Below are 24,817 nucleotides of genomic sequence, written 5' to 3' on the forward strand. Positions count from 1 at the left end.
GAGCTAGCCATGAAGTCAAATTGGAATTTTAAAGAAAGCCACAGGAAATGGTCACAAAGTCCGGAAATGAGCGGAAGGAAGCGCAGAGTGAAGCTGAAGCCTTCGTAGCTTGAAGAGAAGGATTATTATAATAAAAAAAGCGAGGAAGCGACACGTGTGCAGAGGTGGTGGTTGTTTTATTACTAAAGATTAGATTTAAAAAACCAACAACAAATGTTGGCAGGCCTAAAGCTCAAGTTTTAATTCTTTTATCTTTAAAACGGGCTTGAAGACCTAGCAAATACAATTAAAGAAAATAAATAAATGATCAAATAATACAATTTACTTATCAAAGTACATTTCAGCTTACACATTCGAAAGAAACAAGTAATCATATGAGCCAGAATGGAAATAACATCAGGGGAATCAAATAAATTATAAACAGTAATGCTGTTCCTGCTTAAAATTCTTGTAACACTTCTTTTTACAATAACAGAGAAATATAAAATAAAATGCATTAAGAGAATAAAGAAAAGAAAAAAAAAACAATGTAATGAAAAAATGTCATGAAATTTCTAGTAGAAACAAATACTCAATTTTGCTATCTCTATCTTCCTGACATAATGGTGGTAGCAAACGAGTAGGTAGAAGAAGACTCCACATTGCTTTGTGTTCTTTGATTCGACACAAAGTCCAACCTTGGCATGCTATTACTATCAGTTGCACTTTCTTCATCCACACATAGAAAATCAACAACAACCATTCTGGTATCAGGTGGCATCTCCACCCTTACACGCCCTTCAAGCATATCAACAACTTGAGGCATGCTAGGCCTCAATCGTGGCTTCTCTTGCACACACCACAAAGCAACATAAACCAATGTCCTAACTTGCGTCTCATCAACAACACCCCCACATTCCAACAACCTAGGATCAACAATTTCCATCAATTTCCCTTCCCTCACTTTCTCATTCACAATCTTAGGAAAATACTGCCATTTTCTCTTGGACTTATTGGCCCTTTCATCAATTTCCACCGAGCACACGTTTTTCCTTCCTCCAACAATCTCCAAGAGAACCATCCCATAACTATATATATCAGTCTTGTCCGAAATACCCTTCTCTAAGAGCCACTCAGGAGCCAAGTACCCTCTTGTTCCTCTAATAGCAGACACTTCCTTGTGGCTCTCTTCCTTACCAATTAGCTTTGCTAGACCAAAATCCGAAACAAGTGCTCTAAAATTCTCATCCAAAAGTATATTCTCTGGCTTCACATCAAGGTGCAAGATCCTTGACCTGCAATCATGGTGAAGATAAGCAAGTCCCTTGGCAACATCAATAGCAACATTGTACCTCAAATTCCATGACAAGCACCCTCCACGGCGCCTCTGAGATACCCTTTTGGAAAAAATCCACCAATCCAAAGACCCATTCGAGACATATTCATAAACAAGGTACCTTGGTGCTGTAGGAGCATTGCAATAGCCCAATAGCCTCACAAGGTTCACATGATGCACACTAGCTATGGCTGCAACTTCTGATCTGAACTCCTTCTCCCCTCTTTCCTCTGCATCGATTCGTTTCACAGCGACCGAAGTTCCATCGTTGAGAATTCCTTTGAAGACTGAAGCAGATGCACCTTTTCCTATCAGTGCTTGAAACCCATCAGTGGCTTCCTCAAGCTCCTTGTATCTGAACTTCATAGGAACCCCTGCAACTTTCCTTAAGAAACTGTACTCTATTCGAAGTTCTTGGCTTTCGGATTTAAACTGTGACTCCAATAGCCTCCTTCTGCGGTTGTAACTTATGCTCACAAGTACATAAGCGAAGACTGCAAGAATCACAGCAACACCAGCACCAAAAATCAGGAAAAAGGCCTTTGAGAGCTTCAACGTGACACGAGCAACAACTATGAGAATAATCAGTGTAATCACTGATATAGCAGCGATTATATTCACTCTCCTTTCATCCATCTAAACTTAGCTTTTTGTTGAGATAGAAGAGAAGCTAAATGGTGTCTATGCTCTTCCACCTTTGTAATCTGAAAAACCGAAGAGAGTTGAGTGGTTCAGCGGTTTTGCTTGTGGGTGCAGAAAAAGAAATGCAACTTTCTTTAGCAAAGAAAAGGGCCAAGAGGCGACCATTTCCATCTTCAAAACAGCCAAAAAATTAAAATATTGGTAGGTTTTTACAATATTCTAATTGATTAGAAACAATCAAGATGTTGAATTGAAAGTCATTCATTGCTGTCTCACTTGCTTTAAGGGCAAATAAGTCCCTGACAGTTGTATGTTCGTCCAAAGAACTCTGATGAATCGATACAATTTGGAATTCACTTTGGTCAACTATTGAGTTCCTCTTCCTCGCTATTCCGGAGAGAGGGAAGTACTCACTATTTTTTTTTATCCGTTGGAAGTTAGACCCCTGATGGGAAGTACCTGCTATTGATGTTACACTTGTAATCTGAGATATCTTCCATTCATGGAATATTTTTACTTTATATAACGTGTTTTTCCGTTTTATTCTTTTTAAAATTTTCTTGTATGTACGTGACTTTATTAAAATATTTTTTTTTTCTAAAGTTACACCCAGTTCTTTCATTTTATTATTTTAGTCCCTATTAAATTATAAAATTTTAATATAAATTTCTATTATATTAAAAAAAACATTTTAATTCTCATTATTTAGAGTATATCTGTATAAGATATTTTTAATAAAGATTAATTATATTTTTAGTTCTTGAATTTTTTTGAGTTTTCATTTTTAGTTTTTGGACAAAAAATTGATTAGTCTCGGTCCCTGATTTTTTATTTTGTCAATATTTATAGTTTTTGTCATCAATTCTCCTCGTTAAGTAATGCTAGTTTTATTATTATTTAATTATATTTACGGCAACTCAATTTATGGGGAAACAAATTTTGTAAGAATTGACGATAAGTACAAAAAATGTTGACGGAATAAAAGATTAATGATTAAGACGGATTAATTTTTTATTCAAAAATTAAAAGTGAAAACTCAAAAAAGTTCAAGGACTAAATCCATAGTTAACTCTTTCTAGTAACTATTTGCCATTATTACTTGATAGGAAATTCTTATATCATGAAATAATAATAATAATAATAATAATAATAATAATAATAATAATGATAAAGATACAAAACAAACATAAAATCTCTTAGAAGATTAAAACAAAAAAAATAATATAGTGAATAGAGTTTTAAAAGATATCAAAGCTTATTCAAAAGTTTCAAATTTAAGTCATATATATATATATATATATATATATATATATATATATATATATATATATATATATATATATAATTATGTTAAATTCTTACTAAAAAAATTTTGTCGCACATAATTATTTTATCCAACTTAAACAAAGTTGCCATCCACTTAATCAATTAGTCCTCAATAATCAATACTCTTTCGAGAGCTAAATAACAAATATATTTCTCAATCATCTCAATTCTTCTTCTTTTATATTTATCCATATATTTTATTTCCTTAACTGCCTACCCATTTCAATTTAAAAATAATCTTTTTTTATACCAAAAAATAACTTTATACAAAAATTCAAATTTTCTATTAAAATTCTAAATATAGTTCACATATTTAAAATTATTTATTTATTATGAGTTTTAATTATAATATAATTAATAAATTAAAAATATTTATTTATTATGAGTTATAATTATATAAAAATAGCTATTATATTGTGTAAAACACATGCAAAATATTATTTTTTATATTAAATATCACTAAATTAAAGAGGTAATATTTTTATTTTAAAATATAAATTTATGGATATAAATTATTAAAATTAAGACCTATCATTATTGATGTGATGTGTCAAAATTCAATTTTTTTTGTTATTCAAAATTAAAATTTTAAAAATCAAATTTAAATTAAGATGGATTAAGATTACAATAATATTAAAACTTTAGTTTATATAAAAATGAGCGAATCAATAATTAAATAACAAAAATTGTAATATTTGATCAAATTGATAACTGAAATTTTAAATCATCAATTAGTTTAGTCCATCAGTTATTAATTGTTGTTATCTAACATTGTTAGAAATATTGAGCTGGCATGTTGATTAAGGGCCTTTGGCCAGCTAAATGTGATTGTGACGAAAATGAGCAAACCATTCGTGGAATAACAATAGTTTTTTTCTCTTCCTTATGTTGTTTTTCTTCCTCCGTCCATTAATTTTGCATTAGTCTTTTGATTTATTCATTTATGAAAAACCACCACAATAATGGCTAAAATCAAGTTATGTAAATTCAAATTATATTGTACGGGTATTTGGTTAGGTCGAATATCCAAATACATCCCCATAATCTTTAAAATATTGAAGCATGACCCATCTTTAAAAATACTTAGCTACTCAGTCAAGTCGAATACTGGAGCACTAATGATATTGGCATGATAAAATGCCCTATTCTTAAAAGTGTTCAACCAAATACCCAAGTACTCATGATCTTGGCATGATAAAATGTCCTACTCTTGAAAGTATTCAAGAGCTTGGTCAAGTTAAAAGTACTCATGCTCAAATATGTGTCACCTTCTAAGGTATTGGAGTATTCGACCAAATAAATACTATAATACTCCTTAGGTGACTTAATCACCATCATTAAAACAAGTATAATAATAAGAATGACTTAAATATCCTTAAACGAGGATTAATAATGCATTACTTGAAGTGGTAATGATATATAAGGGTCTAGATGTCCAAGGCCCACTAAGATATACACAAATAATTACGAGATTATATTAAGGTAAAATATTGTTTATATGCATTTAATACTGATTTATTGTTCTCGTCCAAGATCTGACTTGAGTGTCGGAATACCTTTTGTAGGTATCTTACCCTTCGGACTACTAAGTACCGAATAGTGAAAAAACAAGACCTTAAAGCTCAATGGATTCAACACCTTATTTCTTTCATGATTGTATCACTCACTCTTTTCCATGATGGAAAAGTTGAAGTTGGGTCAAAGCTTTAATATTGTTGGAGGCCTTATATTGTTCTTGCAACTTTGGATCATTTGATACTTCTTAGAGTTTATTACTCTTACTATTGAAGCTATCGAGGTAGCTTCCAAGTACTTCTCCATCCCTATTTTGGGTAACTTTTTTCGCTTGAGTCCTACGTAGTCCATTCTAATCCTAAATTTTAATGTTTTATTTTAATCCCTCCTAAATCTAACATATTCATTTTGGGTACTATAAAAACAATTTACTTAATTATAAAAAATTAAAAATAAACAATATGAAAAATTGAGATAAAATTAAAACTGTAGATTTTTTTAAATGTGAGACTAAAATCGTGAACAAAAATTAAGAAGGCAAAAATCTCGTGTATAAAAAATTAAAAGGACTAAAATTATAATTAAAAATTTATTGTTAAGGTTATTAAAAATATCTTTTTATTAATTTTTTTTTCTTTTAAGAAAAAAAATTGCTCATATTTTGGTGTAGAAGTATGAGTTTTTGAACAAAAAAAATACAAAAATAAATAAATTTTTACCCAAATAATACAACTCAAAAAATATTTACATGAATGATATAAATTACTATTTATGGTGAAAAATCGACTCTTCCAAATCAATTCTTACCTTTTTTTTTAAGTTAAGAAATTAGTTTCCCAAAAATCAATTTCTTAACTACCTTTTTTTAGAACACGTTAAGAAATCAATTCCTTAGGAACTAATTTCTTAATGTGTCTTTTTTCTTTTTTCCATAAGATAGTTATGAAATTGGTGCCATTTTCATAATTGTTTTTTTTTTATTTTTTAATTTTTTTTATTTGTTTTAATTTCATATTTTATTAATTTATACATTAATTTATAAAAACAAAATTTTATTTTGTATATGTTGTTAGTTAATTAGATACTAATTTTTTCTTTAAAATTCTTGGAAACCTTTCTTTTAAATTAATTTATTTTAAAGAAAACACTTGTAATCCATTTTTATCAAATAATATTTAAAAAAACAATTAATCCTTAAATAAAATTTTTAGAATAGATGACATAATTTGAAACTCAACATAGCTAAAAAAGAAGAAGATGAAATCAAGTTTATCTAGATTGAAGAAGATGAAAAAAGAAAAGAAAACTTAGATAAATAAAGAAATTTTATCTAGTATAGGTGACTTTTTGCACTAGATTGAAGAAGATGAAAAAAAACGATTATTCATGTGTATGATGTTTTATCGATCGGATGATAGTGTAGTCCACTAAATATAAATTGTGGGTTAAATACAAATTTTACTAACAATAAATTAGTTTTAATTTTTTATAGAAATATTAAAATATTTTTTAAAAAAATTGAAATGAAAAGAACATGAAAATCTACTCTAGAAAAATATATTTCAATCATATAATAGTTTTGATTTTTTTCATTTAAAAAATTGTGGATGAAGTGCTATTTTGCATGATTGAAGAAGAAGAAGAAAAAGCTTAGGTAAACACATAATTAAAGTAGAGAATCTTTAAAAAAAAGTAAGCACATAATATCAATAATGAATTGCAAGTTTATTCTAAAAAAATAACAACAAGTAGTTTACGCAATGACCACACAGATTCATCACGCATTAGTGCAATGATCTCAACAGTCGTTCTTGGTTTCCTTGGTTTGTGCAGCAGGACAAATATTTTATCTAGAGAATGCCCAAAAGTTGCATTCAACTCAATTAGACCTTTGGTACTAAATTATGAATAGATGGAAAACATTTTTGCTACGTCATTGTTGCATTTGAGCTCCATACAGTCGCATTCAACACAACCATCACCTACGTAGATTAGTTGACGGTAAAAAAGATCAAGTAAATTTATACAAGCTCTGTTGGCGTCATATTTTTTTCCTTAAGGCATTAAGTGACATGTCCTCACTTATTATGATGACTTTATGATCACTAGGACATTCAAACACTATCCCTTCATATGATGAAATTATGTAACCATCATAATACACAAGAGCGGATACACTCTTCATGTATTAAGCAATATGGTGAATATCATACATAGGTGCTGAGTTGCATCTTACTCCTACTGCTATATATATTAGGTGATCAAGTGTTCTCCCATGACTCATACTAACAGTTGAGATATTATCGATAATATAAACAATTTAGATTGTGTCTTAATTAATTATGATTGGTTTGCACAATTTGAAAAAATAGTATTCAGTCAAATCATCTCCTAAAAAGCATTGTATAGTCACATCATCTTGAAACAAGCAATGTGAGGTCAAATCATCTAAAAAAAATCAATGTTCAGTCAATTTGTCTTAGAAAAATGTAGTGCTCAGTTAATTAAATGCATTGTTCAGTGTTCATTCAATTAACGATGGAAAATTGATAATCATCATAATATGACATAATTAACAAGGACAATTAATGTCATTTGTGTCCACCGGTTTCACATCTAGGAGGTTGCCTATTTCTTACTGTCTATCGACGTACTCGTTCATGTTCTTGTGGTTGAAGTTTTTCATTAGGAACAACAAATTGCTATTCCTGGACGATGTCATTAATGGAAGAACTGTCGATAATAGTTCGGTGAAAGGATGAAAATGAAGGTATGAATATACTTTCCATGTACGCATAAGCAGATTCCGATATTTGAAGATTTGTATGAGGTTGCCCATAAAGTATTCTTCACTAGCATTGAAAAACTGTAGATTGTACCTATATTCTTGATGATGATGATGTTGTGCCATGAATTCATATGATTGAAGATGTAGTTGTAGTTCTTCATCATACATGTGGGCAACAATTGGTGGGCTTTGTGGTGAAGGATGTTGTTCAAGATGTCCTTGAATAAGTTGACTGGTTAACATATATTTGTGTTTTTTCTTCCAAATTGAAATCCATTGTTGATGGTCCTCTACCCAATTTGTGTCACTGTGTCCTCTCATGTCAATATGGTGAAGTTTGTCAAGATTATGCAGTGAATTTGATATGTCTTGACAAAGTACAAATTGGAGGATGACCCTTTCAGTTTACTACCATAATACCACTGAGAAACAAATTAAAGCGACACAAGTAGTCCATATTTTGGAATCCTTGTATGGATGTTTTTGCAGAAATGACTCAAACCTTCTGTAAGTCATCCAATGGAACTGAAAAAATAATTTGCTTTAATAACTTTAAAAATAATGTAATTGACATTTGAATAATTAAAACAAAAACCAAATGGTTCAACCTCTCCGTTGCGCATGTTATCAAATCTTGATCTATAGCCTATAACATCACCGTGTTGGGTTTCAGAAAATCATAGTCCTCTACCACTCCATCTAGGGAAATGTAATATGTTAGTGTCAATTGCATTACCAAAATGGTCTTTGTTTGAGTGAGATATTTTTGTTTACCTAGTTGTAAGTGGATATGACGACTACCGCTTGACCCTTGGTTGAATGAATGATATGCGATAGCATGCCCAAGACTACAACAACACTCTACATTCTCCCATTTGTTTGGATATGGGATAAATTGTCTGACACATTTCTCTATACAAATGTGCTAAACATGTCAAACCCCGGTTGTATCACTATCGGTCAATCCGATCAAGATATCCTAACAGAGGTAGATACATAAGGTGATCTATGTTCCCTGATTTGTCTGGCATCAACATCCCATCAAACAACCCTAAAATGTATACTCGACAACGGGTTGCTAATTGTTGTAGTGTGGGTTCTACTGGGAGAGTTAACATGCTTTCTTTTAACCATTTTAGTTTCAGTGTTAATCCTACTAGTGCATTCTTTGGAGGAACAACACCTATATATTCTATGCATATTTGTTTCCAATCATAATATGTTGGGCCAGTAACTAGTTTTCCATCAACGCATAAACCTAATTGAAGAGCAACATCTTCCAAAGTGATTATGCATTCATCAACAGGAAGATGAAACGTGTGTGATTCAAGTCTTCACCTTTCAACCAAAGCAGTCACTAAAACATTGTCAATTTTAATCTGTCTGAGCTTTGCAACATATGAAAACCTTGCCTGAACCAACAAAGATTAATTATGGGATCTGGAGAAGGCATAACTTGAGCATATGACTAGATTACATCATCTATTACCTACAAAAATCACAATAATAACAACATCAATATTTGTAAATCATAACATAATTAACATTCAATTAAACAAAATGTATTATATACTTCTCCAGATCTATGAAGGTTTTGTTTCCAAAAAAGAGGAGCAACTGTAGATTCCATGGTTTAGGCTGTGGTACTAATGTCAAGAAGAAGTTAAAGAGGGATATATGAGAACGAGAGAAAATGAGTTTGTGAGTAAGTGTATATAATGACAATACATGCATTGTATTTATAGAAAAATTTAATAGTAACACAATTTATTTAGTGAGATCTTGATTGTTGATTTTGTCGGTGAGGTCTTGGGTGTTCAACGTGCGTTGCTCTAATCGATGATATCTAGGTCGTTGATTTTGTTGGTGGGATCTTGGTCATTCATTTTGAAGTGTATGTGACAAGTCATTAAGCATTATAAATATAGTCTGCACTGAAGTAGTGTGATACATCACCTCAATCAGAAATTTTATTGTTACCCTAAACCCTAAACATGACTTCATCACCAATCACTACGATTGTGTATTACAATGGCACCCTCACAACAACTAACATGGTTTGGCATTTGTAAGCGGTTCACCAAAGATCGTTCAACTTGACAACATAATGTCACTTGATACCTTGAAATAAGTTATTGAAAACAAGATTAGTTTACCAAATGGTAAAGTGGTCAAGGATATACATTTTCGATTGCTTGTATCATTTGTTGGTGATTGTGGCTGGTACAGGGCATGCGTATTGCAAGATGATGATGACATAATTACTATGTTTTCTATATTAAAACAACTCTCTAACCTCACATGCCTTGAGTTATATATTACCACTGCAAACACACTTACACAAATATGTGCACAACCACCATTAATTGTTGGACAAATGTGGCCTCAGTTATCTTAAGAAGGGGTGAATTAATTTCCCACTAACAAACTTTTAACCCCCTTCTAAATGAGATAAGCTCAGAATGCAGAAGAAACATCAATCAATTTAATAATGTTCTTTAAACATGCAAGAAAAAATTAATTGCAACAAAATAAATGAGATAAGGGAAGAGAGAATGCAAACACAATTTTATATTGGTTCGACAAAGTCCGTGCCTACTTCCAGTACTCAAGCAACCCACTTGAGATTTTCCATTCTCTTTGTAAAATCCTTTTACAAAGTCTGAACCACACAGGGAAAACCCATCCCTTGTGTTCAGGAATCCTTACAACTTAAGAGACCCTCGGTCCCTTAATCAATCTCTTTGATAAAGAAGAAGAAGAAGAAGAAGAAGAAGAAGAATTCTCTCTTTAAGAGAAGAATATTACAATTGAAGTTCATGGATAAACTCTTAATGAATTTGCAAGTGTTTGCCCAAGAGTTGTTGAGAGAGCATTTGGCAATGAAGTTCTCTTGGAATATCTCTCTCATTGCTTTTTGAAGTCAAACACACACACATATATAAGCCCTAAGTGCCTTTTCAAAATGGTTTGAAGAGATGTGTCTTTTCAAAAAGCTTTTCTGAAGTTTTCTCAATGGTAATCGATTACAGGTTTCTGGTAATCGATTACACAATTATATTTTGAAGGGTTATGACTTTTGAATTTGAATTTCTAGAGTTGCGTTACTGGTAATCGATTACAAACATATGATAATCGATTACATGTTTAAAATTCAAATTCAAAACCCTTTTCAACATCTATTTTTCAAACTTCCCTTTCTGGTAATCGATTACATTGTCTGGTAATCGGTTACCAGAGCCTTGCATGACTTTGAAACCCTTTATTTTTAGACAAGACTTGATCTTGAAGAAATCTTGAAGCAAAGCTTTGTTTGTTGAAGAAATCTTGTATTAATCTTGTAGCAAATGTAGCAGCCTTGTTTGATTCTTCTTTGGCATCATCAAAATCTATGTTGTTAATAGCGGCCGTCGCGGCGCCCTACCGCGACGAAGACAAGCGAAGCTGGGCGGTTCAGAGTAGCGGCCGTCGCGGCCGCTAAAGCGGTGGAGCGGCACGACGCGGGGAGGTATATGGACAACAATTTCGCGTGCTATAGTGACGCCCAAAAATGCCATCACTTAATGCGAGAAAGTGAGGGTATTTTTGGTTTTTTTGATTTTGTATTACCTGGCTCAGTTCTCCCTCCCTCCCGATCGTGTTGTTTGGCTCGAAAAACCCTTATCTCCATCGAAGCTGCGACTCCGAAGACCCCGACGACGACTCTGCATCCGGCGAAGTTGCGATCCGACACCTGAGGCCCAGGAGCACACGAGTCTGCGTCCTACGACTGTGTCGCGCCGTCGCCCCCTTGCTTGAGGTGAGGAAGACATGCGATGAAGATTTTTTTGATCTTATGTTGCTGTTGGATCTTGGGTGTCTCTGCGCTGTGATTTTTTTGGTGTGACTCTGATTCTTTTTTATATGAATTTGATTCATTTTTCTGGTAGCTAGTGCCTAGTATATGAATTTGATTCATTTTTCTAGTGTGTGACTGTGATTTTTTTTTTGTTTTTTTGAAAAATTTTATATGAATTATGAATGAAAAATTGCATGCCAATGTGCTAGTTGACACCTAAACAGAAAAAGAAAAATGAGTAATGTAATTTTTTTTGGACTTTTTGGGATTTTTGAGTGCATGAAAGAGAATGTAATTTTTTATTTGGTTGCAGTGCTTTAGTCTCCTTATTGTGCTTTAGACTTTAATCTACTGAAATGTTAAATTCAGAGGGGTCTTCAATGTTCAAGCCTACCAGTGATAGGGTAGATTCCTTTTGGAAATGGAACAGTTTAAAGGATAAAAATAATAGGAAGAGTGTAACCTGTGATTTTTGTCACAAAACGACTACGGGAGGAATTTCTAGAGCAAAAAGACATCAACTTCAAATAAAAGGAGATGTGGGTTTTTGTAAAAAAGTACCGGAGGATGTTAAATTAGAAATGATTGCTGCTTATGAGAAGAAAATAGCTGAAACTGCAGCATACATGGAGGCAATGCAAGAAGAAGACGAGGAAGAGGAAGATGGGATCCTAGAGATTGCAAGACTTAAAAGTGGAAAAAAGCGTCTAACAACATCAAATAAAGCCTCCTTAATTGCTTACAATAAGAGGATCACAACTAAAAAAGGCCCTCTTGATTTTTTGTTCTCCAAAGCACTTGAAGAAAGTATCAAATTAGGAAAAACCATGAGGCAATCAAGTGTAAATGAATCTTATAACAATGCTGCAAGAGACAGGGCAGTTCAGTACATTGCTCATTTCTTTTTTAGGAATGGAATACCATTCAATGTTGCTAAATCAAAAAGTTTCAAGTTGATGATTGAGGCGATTGGAACCTATGGTCCTCATTTAAAGCCTCCAAGCTATCATGAATTGAGAGTTCCACTCCTTAAAAAAGAGTTGGAATACACGAAGGGCTTATTGAGGGGTCGTGAGGAGGAGTGAATCAAATATGGGTGTTCAATTATGTCAGTTGGTTGGACGGATTGGAAGAATAGAACTTTGATTAACTTTTTGGTAAATTGTTCGTTGGGAACATAATTTGTGAGGAGTGTGGATGCTTCTGAATACATGAAGACTGGTCAGAAGATCTTTGAGCTTTTGGATAGCTTTGTTGAGGAGATTGGAGAAAAGAATGTTATTCAAGTGGTGACGGACAATGGAAGTAATTATGTGTTGGCGGGTGAGAATTCAATCATGCTTAATGAAGTTTTTTTTATAGTTATAACTTTTAATTGTTACACTACTCATACAAGTTTATTGATTTTGGTCTTTCTAGGTAAAATTTTACAAGTCACGAGACCAAAAATATTTTGGACTCCATGTGTTGCACATTGTCTTGACTTGATGCTAGAAGATATTGGAAAGATCCCAAAAGTAAAAAGGGTTATACAAAGAGGCATCAAGCTTGTAGGCTACATTTACAACCATACATTGGCTTTGAACACCATGAGGAAATTCACACAAAAAAGCTGAATTGGTGAGACATGGAGTTACAAGATTTGCTACCACTTTCTTAACTTTGCAAAGATTGCATAAGCAAAAGGCCAATCTTAGAAGGATGTTTACTTCAGATGAATGGTTGAAGTCTAAGGCAGCTAAAGAGCCCAAGGGGAAGCAAGCCACATATGTATTCTTACGCCATCATTTTGGAATGATGTTGTTTATGCTTTAAAGGCTATGGGGCCTCTTGTAAGTGTGTTGAGGTTGGTGGATAATGAAAAAAAAACCTGCAATGGGTTTCATTTATGAAGCAATGGATAGGGCCAAAGAATCAATTCAAAGAGCTTTCAATAACAATGAAGGGAAGTATAAGGATATCCTTGCAATCATTGATAAAAGATAGGATTGCCAACTTCACCACCCTTTACATGCAGTGGGTTATTATCTAAATCCGAAGTTCTTTTACACAAATCCAAACATTGACAGTGATAATGAAGTGGTGGATGACCTCTACAAATGTATTGATAAGCTTAGTGAAGATGATGATTTTGTAGTTGAAGTTCACAAACAATTGTTAGTGTATAAAAGGGCTAGAGAGAGGTTTGGTATGACTGCAGCAATGAAAGCAAGGACTGAAATATCTCCTGGTAAGTGGAAAAATCCACTTATAAATTCTAATGATTAATTAATAATCTGTGTAAATGCTAATGCATATGAATTGCATTTTACAGCTGAGTGGTGGAAATTGTATGGAGGAAAAACACCACACTTGCAAACCATTGCCATTAAAGTTTTAAGTTTGACTTGTAGCTCATCAGGATGTGAGCGTAATTGGAGTACCTTTGAGCATGTAAGTAAGTAACATTCATGTTTTTTTAAATTATGAAACTTTAGAAGCTGAAATTGAAACTAAGTAACTAATATTCATGTTTTTTAAATTATTATAGATTCACTCAAAGAAGAGAAGTAGGCTTGAGCACCAAAAGCTTCAAGATTTGGTTTATGTTAAGTATAACCAAGCTCTTCTAGATCGCTTTGAGTGTCATGATGTGATTGACCCTATTGCTTTAAATGATATTAATGATAACAATGAGTGGTTATTGGGAGAATTGGAAGGAGAAGAAGCGGGTAATGATTTGGTTTTTGATGATGATGACTTGAATTGGTTAGATGTTGCTGAGGCAACTGGGGCTGGTGAACCTTTACAAAACACAAGGAGTCAAACACATATAAACAAGGCAGTAGCTGCACTTGCACCTACAAATGAAAAAGGAAAAAAGGTGGTGGAAGTGGAAGAAGAGAATGAAGATGAGGGGGAAGAAGAGTACAATTCTAATGCTAGTGAGAGTGATGGATTTCAACAACACAATGACTTGGATCTTGAAGAGGATGAAGATTCTGATTAGTAATTTAGTATTAAGAAACTTGCATTTGTCTATTTGAATTTTAATGTCTAATTGTCTATTATTATAGTTACTTTAGGCTTTATGTTAGAGGGACTAAGGCTTTAAACCCTTTATTTTCTTGACTTTCTACTAACTTTTGTTTAAGTAACTATGTATTCAATTATTTTTCTGTTTTTGAACTTATATACATACATATTATTAATTATTTAACATATATAAAAAGACATTACAATAGCGGTCATCCCGCTATCCGCTATCCCAATTTTAGGGTTGGCCGCTCCGCTCAGCTACGCCGGTCTTGACAACTATGATCAAAATCATGTATACATACATTCACATCAATTTCTACAAGCTCTTTGGATTTGGAGGGTTTGGATGAATACCTTGATGAAGCAATGATCCTTGAATCAAGTTTGGAAGAAATACCCCCCAATTTATTTGATTTTTATTTTATTATTTAATGATTTGTAGTTGTCATGTGTGTTTTTCATTGCTATATTACTGAGTTGTTGTCATATGTGTTTTAATGCCAAAAGTTTGAAGTATGGAATAAAATCTTGAGGTTATAGTAAATTTTTCTGGTTTTTGACCACTTTGTTAATGCGTTTTAGGGCCAAATCAAGACCCAAAAGTATTCTTAATGGCTTCATTGATATGAAAAATATGAGAGTGAAATATTATTTTAACCAAAATAACTTGTATAAATAACAATCTAATTGTCAAAAGTTGCCCTCATGGATTGAAATCTTCAAGTTTTAGTAATTTTCCTTGTTTTGGTCACTTTGTTGATGTGTTTTAAGGCTGAATTGAGACCCATTATTTATCTTAATGACTTCATTGACATGAAAAATATGGTAATAAAACAATATTTTAAGCAAAATGACCGATACACATAACAGTCTAACTGCCAAAAGTTGCCCAAACAAATTGGAATCTTGGAGTTTTAGTAATTTTTTCTTGTTTTTGGCCACTTCGTTAATGCGTTTTAAGGCCAAATCGAAACCCAAAAGTTGTCTTAATGGATTCATTGATATGAAAAATATGAGAATGAAACATTATTTTAGCCAAAATAACTAATACATGTAACAGTTTAACTGCCAAAAGTTGCCTACATGGATTGAAATCTTTAAGTTTTAGTAATTTTTTCTTATTTTTGGTCACTTCGTTAATGCATTTGAAGGACGAATTGAGACCCAAAATGTTTCTTAATGGCTTCATTAACATGGAAAATATGGGAATAAAACATTATTTTAACCAAAATAGTTGATACACATAACAGTCTAACTGCCAAAAGTTACCCTCATGGATTAAAATAATTTTAGTAATTTTTTCTTCTTTTTGGCCACTTCTTTAATGCGTTTTAGGGATGAATTGAAACCCAAAAATTATCTTAATGGCTTCATTGACATGAAAATATGGGAATGAAACATTATTAATTTGAACCAAAATAACTAATACACATATCAGTCTAACTACCAAAAGTTGCCCTCATGGATTGAAATCTTCAACTTTTAATATTTTTTCTTGTTTTTATTACTTTGTTAATGTGTTTTAGGGCCGAATTGAGGTCCGAAATTTGTCTTAATGACTTCATCGATATGAAAACTATGAGAATGAAACATTATTTTAACCAAAATAATTGATACACATAACAATCTAACTGCCAAAAGTTGCCCTCATGGATTGAAATCTTCAAGTTTTAATAATTTTTTCTTGTTTTTGGCCATTTCATTAATGTGTTTTAGGGTATAATCGAGACCCTAAAGTTGTTTTAATGACTTTATTGACATGAAAACAACAAGAATGAAACATTATTTTAACCAAAATAATGGATACATATAATAGTCTAACGACCAAAATTTGCCCTTAGAGACACTTTTTCTTTACGCCAGTGCGTCAGAAACACTTTTACTTTATGTCATGGCGTTAGAGAATCCAATGCTTCAAACCCTAAACCTAACATTAGGTCATAAACCCTGCATTTGGACCTTGAACTCTAACCCTACACCGTAAAGACTAACCCTAATCTAATAGTTGAACATAGGCCTCTAAACCCTAACCTTAACCCTAGCTCTATGTCAGGAAATTCAATGTTTTACGCCAGTGCATCGAAGACACTTTTGTTTTACGTTAGTGCGTTAGGGAATCCAATGCTTCAAACCCTAACCCTTAACTTAACCATAGGTCATAAGCCCTAATTCTTGACCCAGAACCCCAAACCTACATTGTAAAACCTAACACTAATATAATAACTGAACCTACACTCTAATCCCTAAACACTAACCCTAACCCTAACCCTAGGTCCCTAAACAATGACCACTAAACCTAATCTAACCCAAGGTTAGAGACACTTTTTCTTTATGTCAGTGCGTCAGAGATACTTTTGCTTTATGTCAGTGTGTTAGACACACTTTTGCTTTACGTCAGTGCATCAAAGACACTTTTGTTTTACACTAGGGAATCCAATGCTTCAAACCCTAACTCTAAACCTAACCCTATGTCATAAATCATGAAGCTTGACCCCTATATATAGAAGTCATATTCACCTTCATTACATTCGCATAACACTTTCTTTTTCTATTACTTTCTTCCAACTTTACAACACACAATACACAACATGTCTTCCTCATCTCTTAATTGGTTAGTACACTACAATGGTCAAATAATCAAAAATAGATGAAGGGGATACGTTTCAGCGCCCCCAATCGACATTCTTTCAAACAAACTAAGGCCTTACACTTGAAGCCTTGAAAAGAAAAATCCACCAAAGGATTTGACTTCAATCACTGGACCAAGTATGCAATATTTCATTTTGCATACCCATAACTAGTGGGGCGCGAAATGCTTAAGTTTATAGTAGTGAAACTTATTGATGATGAAGGCATGATTTCTATTGTTCACCAACATAAGGCTCTTGCATGAATTGTATGCAAACATTCAGCTTCATACACTTCCCACCTTAAACCTTCAACCATCATGAAACTCAATATTATTCTTAGTCACATCATTCACAAACATTTGATGCAACCAAGACACTTTTTCTTTAACCTAATCACAACAAAATTTATTTGAACCAAACACATCTTCTTTTACTTAACTTCTTTCCACACCATTTTCACCAATTTGTTAGACTTACAAACATTTGATCTTATTGAGGATCAACCTTACCCACACTAGTGTAGTAGAACCTAACTCATCAACCCAACCAAATCAACTAAGTTTATAGTAGAGCCTAGTTTACCTAACGAAGAACTCAATCCTTTTAGTGAGGACGAAGATGAAGTTCTACACAATCAACCCCTGGAAGATCACAAGGAAGAAGCTGAGCTTGTTTCTCCAATAACAACCGTAACACCATACTACATGGCACCACATATGCATAATTTTGAAGAATCTAATTTTTAAGATTCTAAATTTTATCAGACGTTGGATTACGAAGAAGTCAAACATTCGATAGGGACTCTCTTCAAAGGGATGCGTTTTCTAACAAAAGAAGAAGTACAACATGATTTGCAACGATATCATGTGAGCAAAGGAGCTAACTACAAAACACAACTATTGAACCCAACAAAGCTAATTGTCATTTGTGATGATGATAGTTGTGCTTGAAGGTGCATGGCAACATACATCCTTTCAAGTAAATAATGGGAAATAAGAAAACTCCGTGAACTGCATAGATATTCAAATCCAACAATCTCACAAGATCATGCGAAGTTTTCTTATCTGCTCATCAATAAAAGCACCTACAAGTTGATAGAAAATGATCCATCAAATTTATCGTCAAACTTGATAGCACACATCAAAAGCATTGAAGGATACACTACCATGTACCAAAAAGCATAATTGGCAAAGCAAAAAGCCATTGAAAATATCTATGACAATTGGGAAAGATCATTCCACAATTTACTGAAATTGTTGCAAGTTATGTAGCAATTTCTTCCTGGTATGGTCGTGGAGAAGGAAACACTACCAATGTCACCACAAAGAGCTCAAACAGTAGAGGGCTTTGTGAAATTCCATCATCTTTTTTTGGAGTTTCAGACCGTATATTGATGGGTTTCAATATTACAATCCCATGGTTCAGGTTGATGGAACAAGGTTGTACGGTAAGTACAAGGAGATCCTTCTTGTGGTAGTTGCACAAGATGACAACAATAAAATCCTTCCAATAGTCTTTGCCATTATAAAAGGTGAAACAACAGAAGCATAACTCTTCTTCCTCAAAAATTTAAAAAGGCATGCCACCCCACAACATGGTCTATGTTTGATTTTAGAGATACACGAGTCAATAAAAAGTGTCTACTCAAGGACGTGATAGTGGGAGGATGACACAAAATTTTGTGCATGTATTTTGCATTCGACACATTGCACAAAATTACATGAGGTGGTTCAAGAATAATGACATAAAAAAATAATTATCAATATGGGTGAGTGTTAAACTTCTTTCTCTTTATATTAAATATTACTTTATTTTATATTATTCACAATATTGAAATTATATGTTTATAACTACTCAACATATGCATGAACATAGCCTATGTTCAATCACAACTACAACAATTTGAGAGAGGAAGCATATGGTGATCAAGCAATTGATTGGCTAAGTGAAATTCCGTGAGACAAGTGGACTCTCCCATGGGATGGTGGTCGACGATGTGACATATGACCACCAATCTTGTTGAGTCGATTAATTTGGTACTCAAGAAAACACGAAATCTTCCAAAAATTCCACATGCCTTGTTCTCATGAGTTCAATCTATGTGACACACAATTCTTAGTCTAGGAGACAGTTAACTCGAGAAAAGTTTGGTCCACTACAAATTTCACGGTCAGGCTGGATGATAGGTGGGGTGACTGTAGTAAATTCCAAAAATTGCACATGCCATGTTCTCATGTTGTTGCTACTTATAAGCATGCTTGCCATGAGTACAAGAACTACATACATTCTATGTATATGTTGGAAAATGTCTCCGACATATACAAATGATTGTTTGGAAAATTGTGCAATGAAGTGTATTGGCCCCTGTGTCATGAATTTGCCTCGACCCAGAGAAGACAAGAAATTCTAAGGGTCGTCTTGCCTCCTCTCATATACACACTAAAATGGATAACCGAGAACCAGGTCAACCAAAGCGATGTTCCATGTGTCGCATCCAAGGTCACTTAAAGAAAAATTGCCCCCACCGTGTAGGCTTAATCCAACAATGTTAAATTTATGTCATACTCTTATTTTAAATTTTTTGTTGTATTGATTCAAATTTAATTATTTTGTTCTATTGTTTGTAATTATATACATATTTTATAATTTAAATATTTTAGTTCAATTCAACTTGTTGGTTAAATATTTTTTTTTTCAATTTCAATTATTTATTTTAATAATCAAATAAAATGAAAATACAAAGGATTTCAACTATAGATGATTCTTTATTTATTAATTATGAATTATTTTTGGTTTATTTAGTCTTTTGACTCTATGTTTCTTTTAATTTTTTTGGGTATCAAAATATTCTATAGTTTTTATGCGAGCAATGTTTATGGATTTTTAGTTACTATTGTGTTTTTGGTAAAACTACTACATAATGAAGATATAAGAAATAAAAATATTTTTATTTTCATATTCATGTTTTTTCAAATAAGCAATTTTAGTCTAATTGAGATATTTCATCAATCACTTTTTTTTAAAAAAATCAATAATACAAAAAATTTCAACTCTTCTTCAAAATAATAAAACAAGAAATATGCAAAAAAAATTAACAACAACATATATAAAATAATATTATTTTCAGTTTAAATAAAACATAAATATAGATAATTAAAAAATAAAATTAAATAGATAAAAGACATTAAAAAAATACAAAATCAATTTAAAAAAAATAAAAAATTTAAAACTAAAAGAACTCAGTTTTGAAAATAGGGTTTATAAACTGAGTTTTAAAAAATCTGTTTAGAAATCGGTAAAATTTTAAAAAACACTGTTCACCCAGAATCGTTTTTTAATGGAACAGTGTTTTGTATCTTTCATATAAATAATTTTGTACTATTATTTGAATAATTTTTTTATTAAATGGGTAAAAAACTCGTCGAAGTCCAATGAAGCCTAAAGGGCGAGATCTGGACCACCTCGGGATATTGGATCTCCAACCAATCGAATCGTTTAATTTAACCCAAAATACGTTTAGAATACTCAAAGATTTTTTTTTTTAATTATTACTTACTCAAAGACTAGTAAGCGGTATGTGTTTTATTTTTTGTAAATTTTTTTTACGGAATTTTTTAATTTTTGTAATTTATAAAATATAATAATAGTAATTTATAATTTATATGGAAGAAGGGGAAAAGAAAGTTAAAACCAAAGACAACTCGAAGAATACAACACAAAGCTTCGGACCTTTTTTGGTCTCTGGAGTTACACTACAGCCACGGAGGTTTGTGTCTGTAAAACTTGAATCCTCGTCTTTGCAATTTTTGTTTTTGTTTTTTTTGAATCAATCCTTAGTCCTTTTTGTTTTCCTTTTTATTTCAAAATTAGTTTTATAGCTTAGTGTTCTTTTTTTGCTTACGAATTGTGGCTGATGATTTGCATATTGTGGAATGTGGATATATTCATTGATTTCATTTCTAGTCATGATTATCATTAATACCATCTTTATTGAGATTTACAGTCAAATTTTATGTTGTCTCTTTTTTGGGGATGTTCTAGCGTTTTTCTGGGGGTGTTTTTGGGTCTGTGTTTGAACAAAATTGACCTAGTTCTGACATTTTGGTCAAGGTGTAAATACGTAGATACCTGCATTAATATGGTTTCTTTTTGTCTAATACGAGGGATTTATTGTAAAATCCCTTTAACTCTTTTTTTTTTTTTTGATCGGCAAAAATATATATATATATATATATATAAAATTGAAGTACCAGAGGTACTAAGTACATAGGTTGGAAAGCCATAAAAATGGTTCCTCAGTGAAACTAACCACAGTTTGAATGGGAATCCCTTTAACTCTTGAGACGGTCTTCTTTGAACTAATTTTAAGCACCAAATTGAGGACCAGTTATTTATCTAATGTTGGTTTCTTTATTGAACAAGAGTTCTCCAATGTTGTTTCTTTGCTTTGCAAGTTTTGCAATCCCATTGAAAAGTCAACTTATTAGGTAACTGCATTTCTTGTGTTGCTTGAGTTTCATATCACTGGTTTTGGAAATGAAATCCTGCCTCCTTCCTTCATTTTCAATTATTTTAAATGGAACAGAACTCCTCTAAGCTCCCGTATTTGCAAACATATTCTGGCTTTTTAAAATTGATGTTCATTATTATTTTAGTTTTGACATTCTAGAAAGCTGGATAATGTAAACCTGTCTTGGATTTGGTTCAACATGTTTGTTTCCATATGGGTTTATACTTCTTGCACTTATTTCTTGAGCTCGTGAAGACTTGAAGTACAGCTTCTGCTTCGAATTAAGATACTTAATTATGGAATTCATAAATGTTTTCATAATTGTACCTCTGATGTCTGGTTCTTCATTACTCTGAACTTGCCATCATTATAGGTCTGGTCCACTTAACTGAGTTTTTAGATATTGATTTCAATTTTTTAATGTTTGTATATGGCAGCTCTAGGACTGCTTATTAAGTAGTTTATTTTAGAGGCTAACATGAGCTTCGCTGCACCATCACTTGGTTCTGCTGGTATGTATCTTCTCTGCAGTCAGCACCTCTATCTGGATTATGCATGCTATTTCAGGGTATCATTTATCCAATGCCGAGTTCTTGGGGGCAGTATCTAGTATTTTTTGGGATGGATGAGTGGTGTGAGAATTACCATGGAATTTTAGGGAGGAAAATTCATATCCTATTTCGTTTTCTTTTTGGTATCATTCTCCATTTAATTTATTATGTCCCCCTTTTAGGTGGTAGATCTGCTAGAAGAGCATTTGAGTTTGGGAGAACCTATGTTGTCAGGCCTAAAGGTAAACACCAAGCAACTATAGTCTGGTTGCATGGCCTCGGGGATAATGGCTCCAGGTGACATGACATTTCCTATCGCTCTTTCCCAAATTTATTAACTGAAAATTCATTCATGGTTGGGAGACATGTTTCAATGCACTGCTGATTTTTAGGCATTATTTATGATTGCTTCTTGTCAATTGTTGCCTAAAGATTGTTATGAATTGAAGGAACATGTCATAAGTTTTGGCTCTTTTACTTTTTAACTGCTTTTATTGGTTCAATTGCCTTTTCAATTTTTATCCCCTTTCATTCAATTCAAATTGTCGTAAGTTGTTTCATTGACAACTGCTGTATGTTTAAGTTTTGCGACATGGATAAAAATTACATTCTTTTGGATAAAATACACATCTGTATTCTGTATCCCATCACTTGTTTTTCACTACTAAGAATTATATTTGTTTTATTCTGGGTTTCTGTTAATAAATATGTGGTTTATCTAAGAAATAGGCTTTTTATAGATTTTGTCTTTACATAATTTAGACATTAAAGTTTAAACATGTCTGAGGCTGGCGGGCTGCATAAAGATTTCTCTTATAGTGAAGTGGGTAGAACTTTAGTAGAACACTTTAAATTCAGTTAGAATCTTTTAAATTCCTCTATTCAGTATTAGCTCATGCTCCAAGAAGAGAATATAATGAAGTTCATCCTTGTACAATAATACAACAGCTCAGTAGATGAAGTCAAATACATGAATCATATGATGCCATTGGACTTGGTTTAAAACTAAATTCTTAGGGATATTATTTACCATGAGATTTCTTTTATAATTTTCTCCATTGTCCTTCTTTGTCTTCCTCTATACCATTTTACAAGGCTAAAAATTATGCAATGTACTCTCCACAGTCCACACTGATGCTTTTAGCGACCTTTGTACATATCCAAACCACCTTAACTGATTATTTTGTAATATTTTCCTCAATAGGTAATACATTAATACATCTATGTATACAATTATTTCGTATTTGGCCATTTTCTATGTGGCTACACATTCATCTTAATATTCTCCTATTGTCCCTTTAAAACCTATCATTCACTATCATAAAGCATAGCTGGTCATATAGTAGTATGATAAAACTTCCTTTGGCCTTGGTAGGTACTTTGCAACCACAAATAACCCCGATATCTTTTTGCATTTTAACCACCCAACTTCTATCTTGTGTGTGACATACTGACATATTTGTTAATTTCTCTATCATTTTGTAATATTAATTCCAAATACTTAAACATAGAAACATGTGGGGTGACAACTTCTCCAATCTTTACCTCCAAATCATTTTCCACTTGTTTCTTAATAAAATTGCAATACATATACTTTCTTCTACTCAAGCAAAAAATGCTTTGATTTCAATGTTTGTTTCCAAAACTCAAGTTTAGAGTTAATACTTTTCCCTTGGTTCTTCAATCAAAATTTTATTATCTATGAAAAACATGTATTTAGAAATAATCTTTTATATGTTCTTGAGAAGCACATCCAAGTGATCCAGGACTAGATTAAACAAGGACTCAAGGTTTGTTTGTACCCCAATCCTTTTATACATTAGTCATAATGAGCAATAATAAGAAATGTAACTTCCAAAATACTTTTTTTTATCAGCAAAAGTAATATGTATTATAATAAGATTAGTACAAGTGGTATTGTTATATTTACACTATTGCCATACTATGTCTAGACCTATGCAATCCTAATGTAAGCTGTATTGCAAGAATTAGGCATCCATAGGTCTGGATTTATCTAGATACCCCTTCGCAAACGTAACCTATAGAGCAATCTCCCCCAGAGTACAAAACCCAACCATTATATTGCAAGCCCATGAATGAAAAGGGATGTCAAAAATCCTTTTTCCATATTTTTGAGCCATATCCAGCAGAAAAATATGGCGTCATCCATCAGCTTTTGACCGTTGAGTCTTTCAGTTGAGAAAACAATCCTGTTCCTATGATACCATATGCACCAAGTTAAGGAAGTCAACCATGTTTGCCATCGCTGAACTCTAATACCCTTGAGATATCTGTGAGAATGCTGAAGGAAGTGGTCTCTGGGTGCTTCCGTGGAAACACCAACTATGTTTAACCAAGAAAGCGCTTCCCACCATAGAGGTAAGATTTTAACCGAGGAAGTGTGACACTTTACTTGGAACTTTGAGATTCCATAATTCATTAAACACGTCGTCATTATTTTCACCTGACAAGAGTCTACTGAGCAGCTTGTAGGCGCTGCCCACTTTGTATCTCCTGCTAGAATCCACCCCCCCCCCCCCCCCCCCCCCCCCCCCCCCCCAATACCAACTATCTTGCTGATTAGTTTGTACTACCACATCCTCGACGTCCTCCATGAATTTTGCAACTATGTCCATCTCCGCTTCCCTAAATAATCTCCTCCAGTACAACTGCCATTCCCATCC

At 32.8% G+C, this 24,817-nt stretch overlaps 3 protein-coding genes across 4 annotated transcripts in view; 2 read left to right on the forward strand and 1 right to left on the reverse strand.

Annotated features, from left to right (window-relative positions):
* Positions 1-304: 304 nt before the first annotated feature.
* Positions 305-2,443, reverse strand: LOC100791152 (probable receptor-like protein kinase At5g20050). Its single transcript, XM_014776650.3, has one exon. It carries the CDS (start codon positions 1,949-1,951, stop codon positions 587-589), a length of 1,365 nt encoding a protein of 454 aa, XP_014632136.1. The 5' UTR covers positions 1,952-2,443; the 3' UTR covers positions 305-586.
* Positions 2,444-12,635: 10,192 nt separating this feature from the next.
* Positions 12,636-18,623, forward strand: LOC113001866 (uncharacterized). The gene is made up of 5 exons (XM_026128735.1): positions 12,636-12,747; positions 13,442-13,654; positions 13,739-13,857; positions 13,955-14,287; positions 18,498-18,623. Exons 1-5 carry the CDS (start codon positions 12,636-12,638, stop codon positions 18,621-18,623), a joined length of 903 nt encoding a protein of 300 aa, XP_025984520.1.
* Positions 18,624-20,496: 1,873 nt separating this feature from the next.
* The window catches only part of LOC100791683 (acyl-protein thioesterase 2), a 36,844-nt gene continuing 32,523 nt past the window's right edge, over positions 20,497-24,817 (forward strand). Inside the window, exons 1-4 of one of the 2 annotated variants that reach the window (XM_006582015.4) lie at positions 20,497-20,645; positions 20,745-20,838; positions 22,020-22,094; positions 22,316-22,430. In XM_006582015.4, coding sequence (XP_006582078.1) covers positions 22,061-22,094; positions 22,316-22,430 — 149 coding nt within the window. In that variant the 5' untranslated portion in view covers positions 20,497-20,645; positions 20,745-20,838; positions 22,020-22,060. Of the gene's footprint in view, positions 20,646-20,741; positions 20,839-22,019; positions 22,095-22,315; positions 22,431-24,817 lie in introns of both variants that reach the window. The other variant, XM_003527105.5, reaches the window with a different exon arrangement.

The sequence above is a fragment of the Glycine max genome, chromosome 6, assembly GCF_000004515.6.
Source record: "Glycine max cultivar Williams 82 chromosome 6, Glycine_max_v4.0, whole genome shotgun sequence".
In the NCBI taxonomy this organism is placed as follows: domain Eukaryota; kingdom Viridiplantae; phylum Streptophyta; class Magnoliopsida; order Fabales; family Fabaceae; genus Glycine; species Glycine max.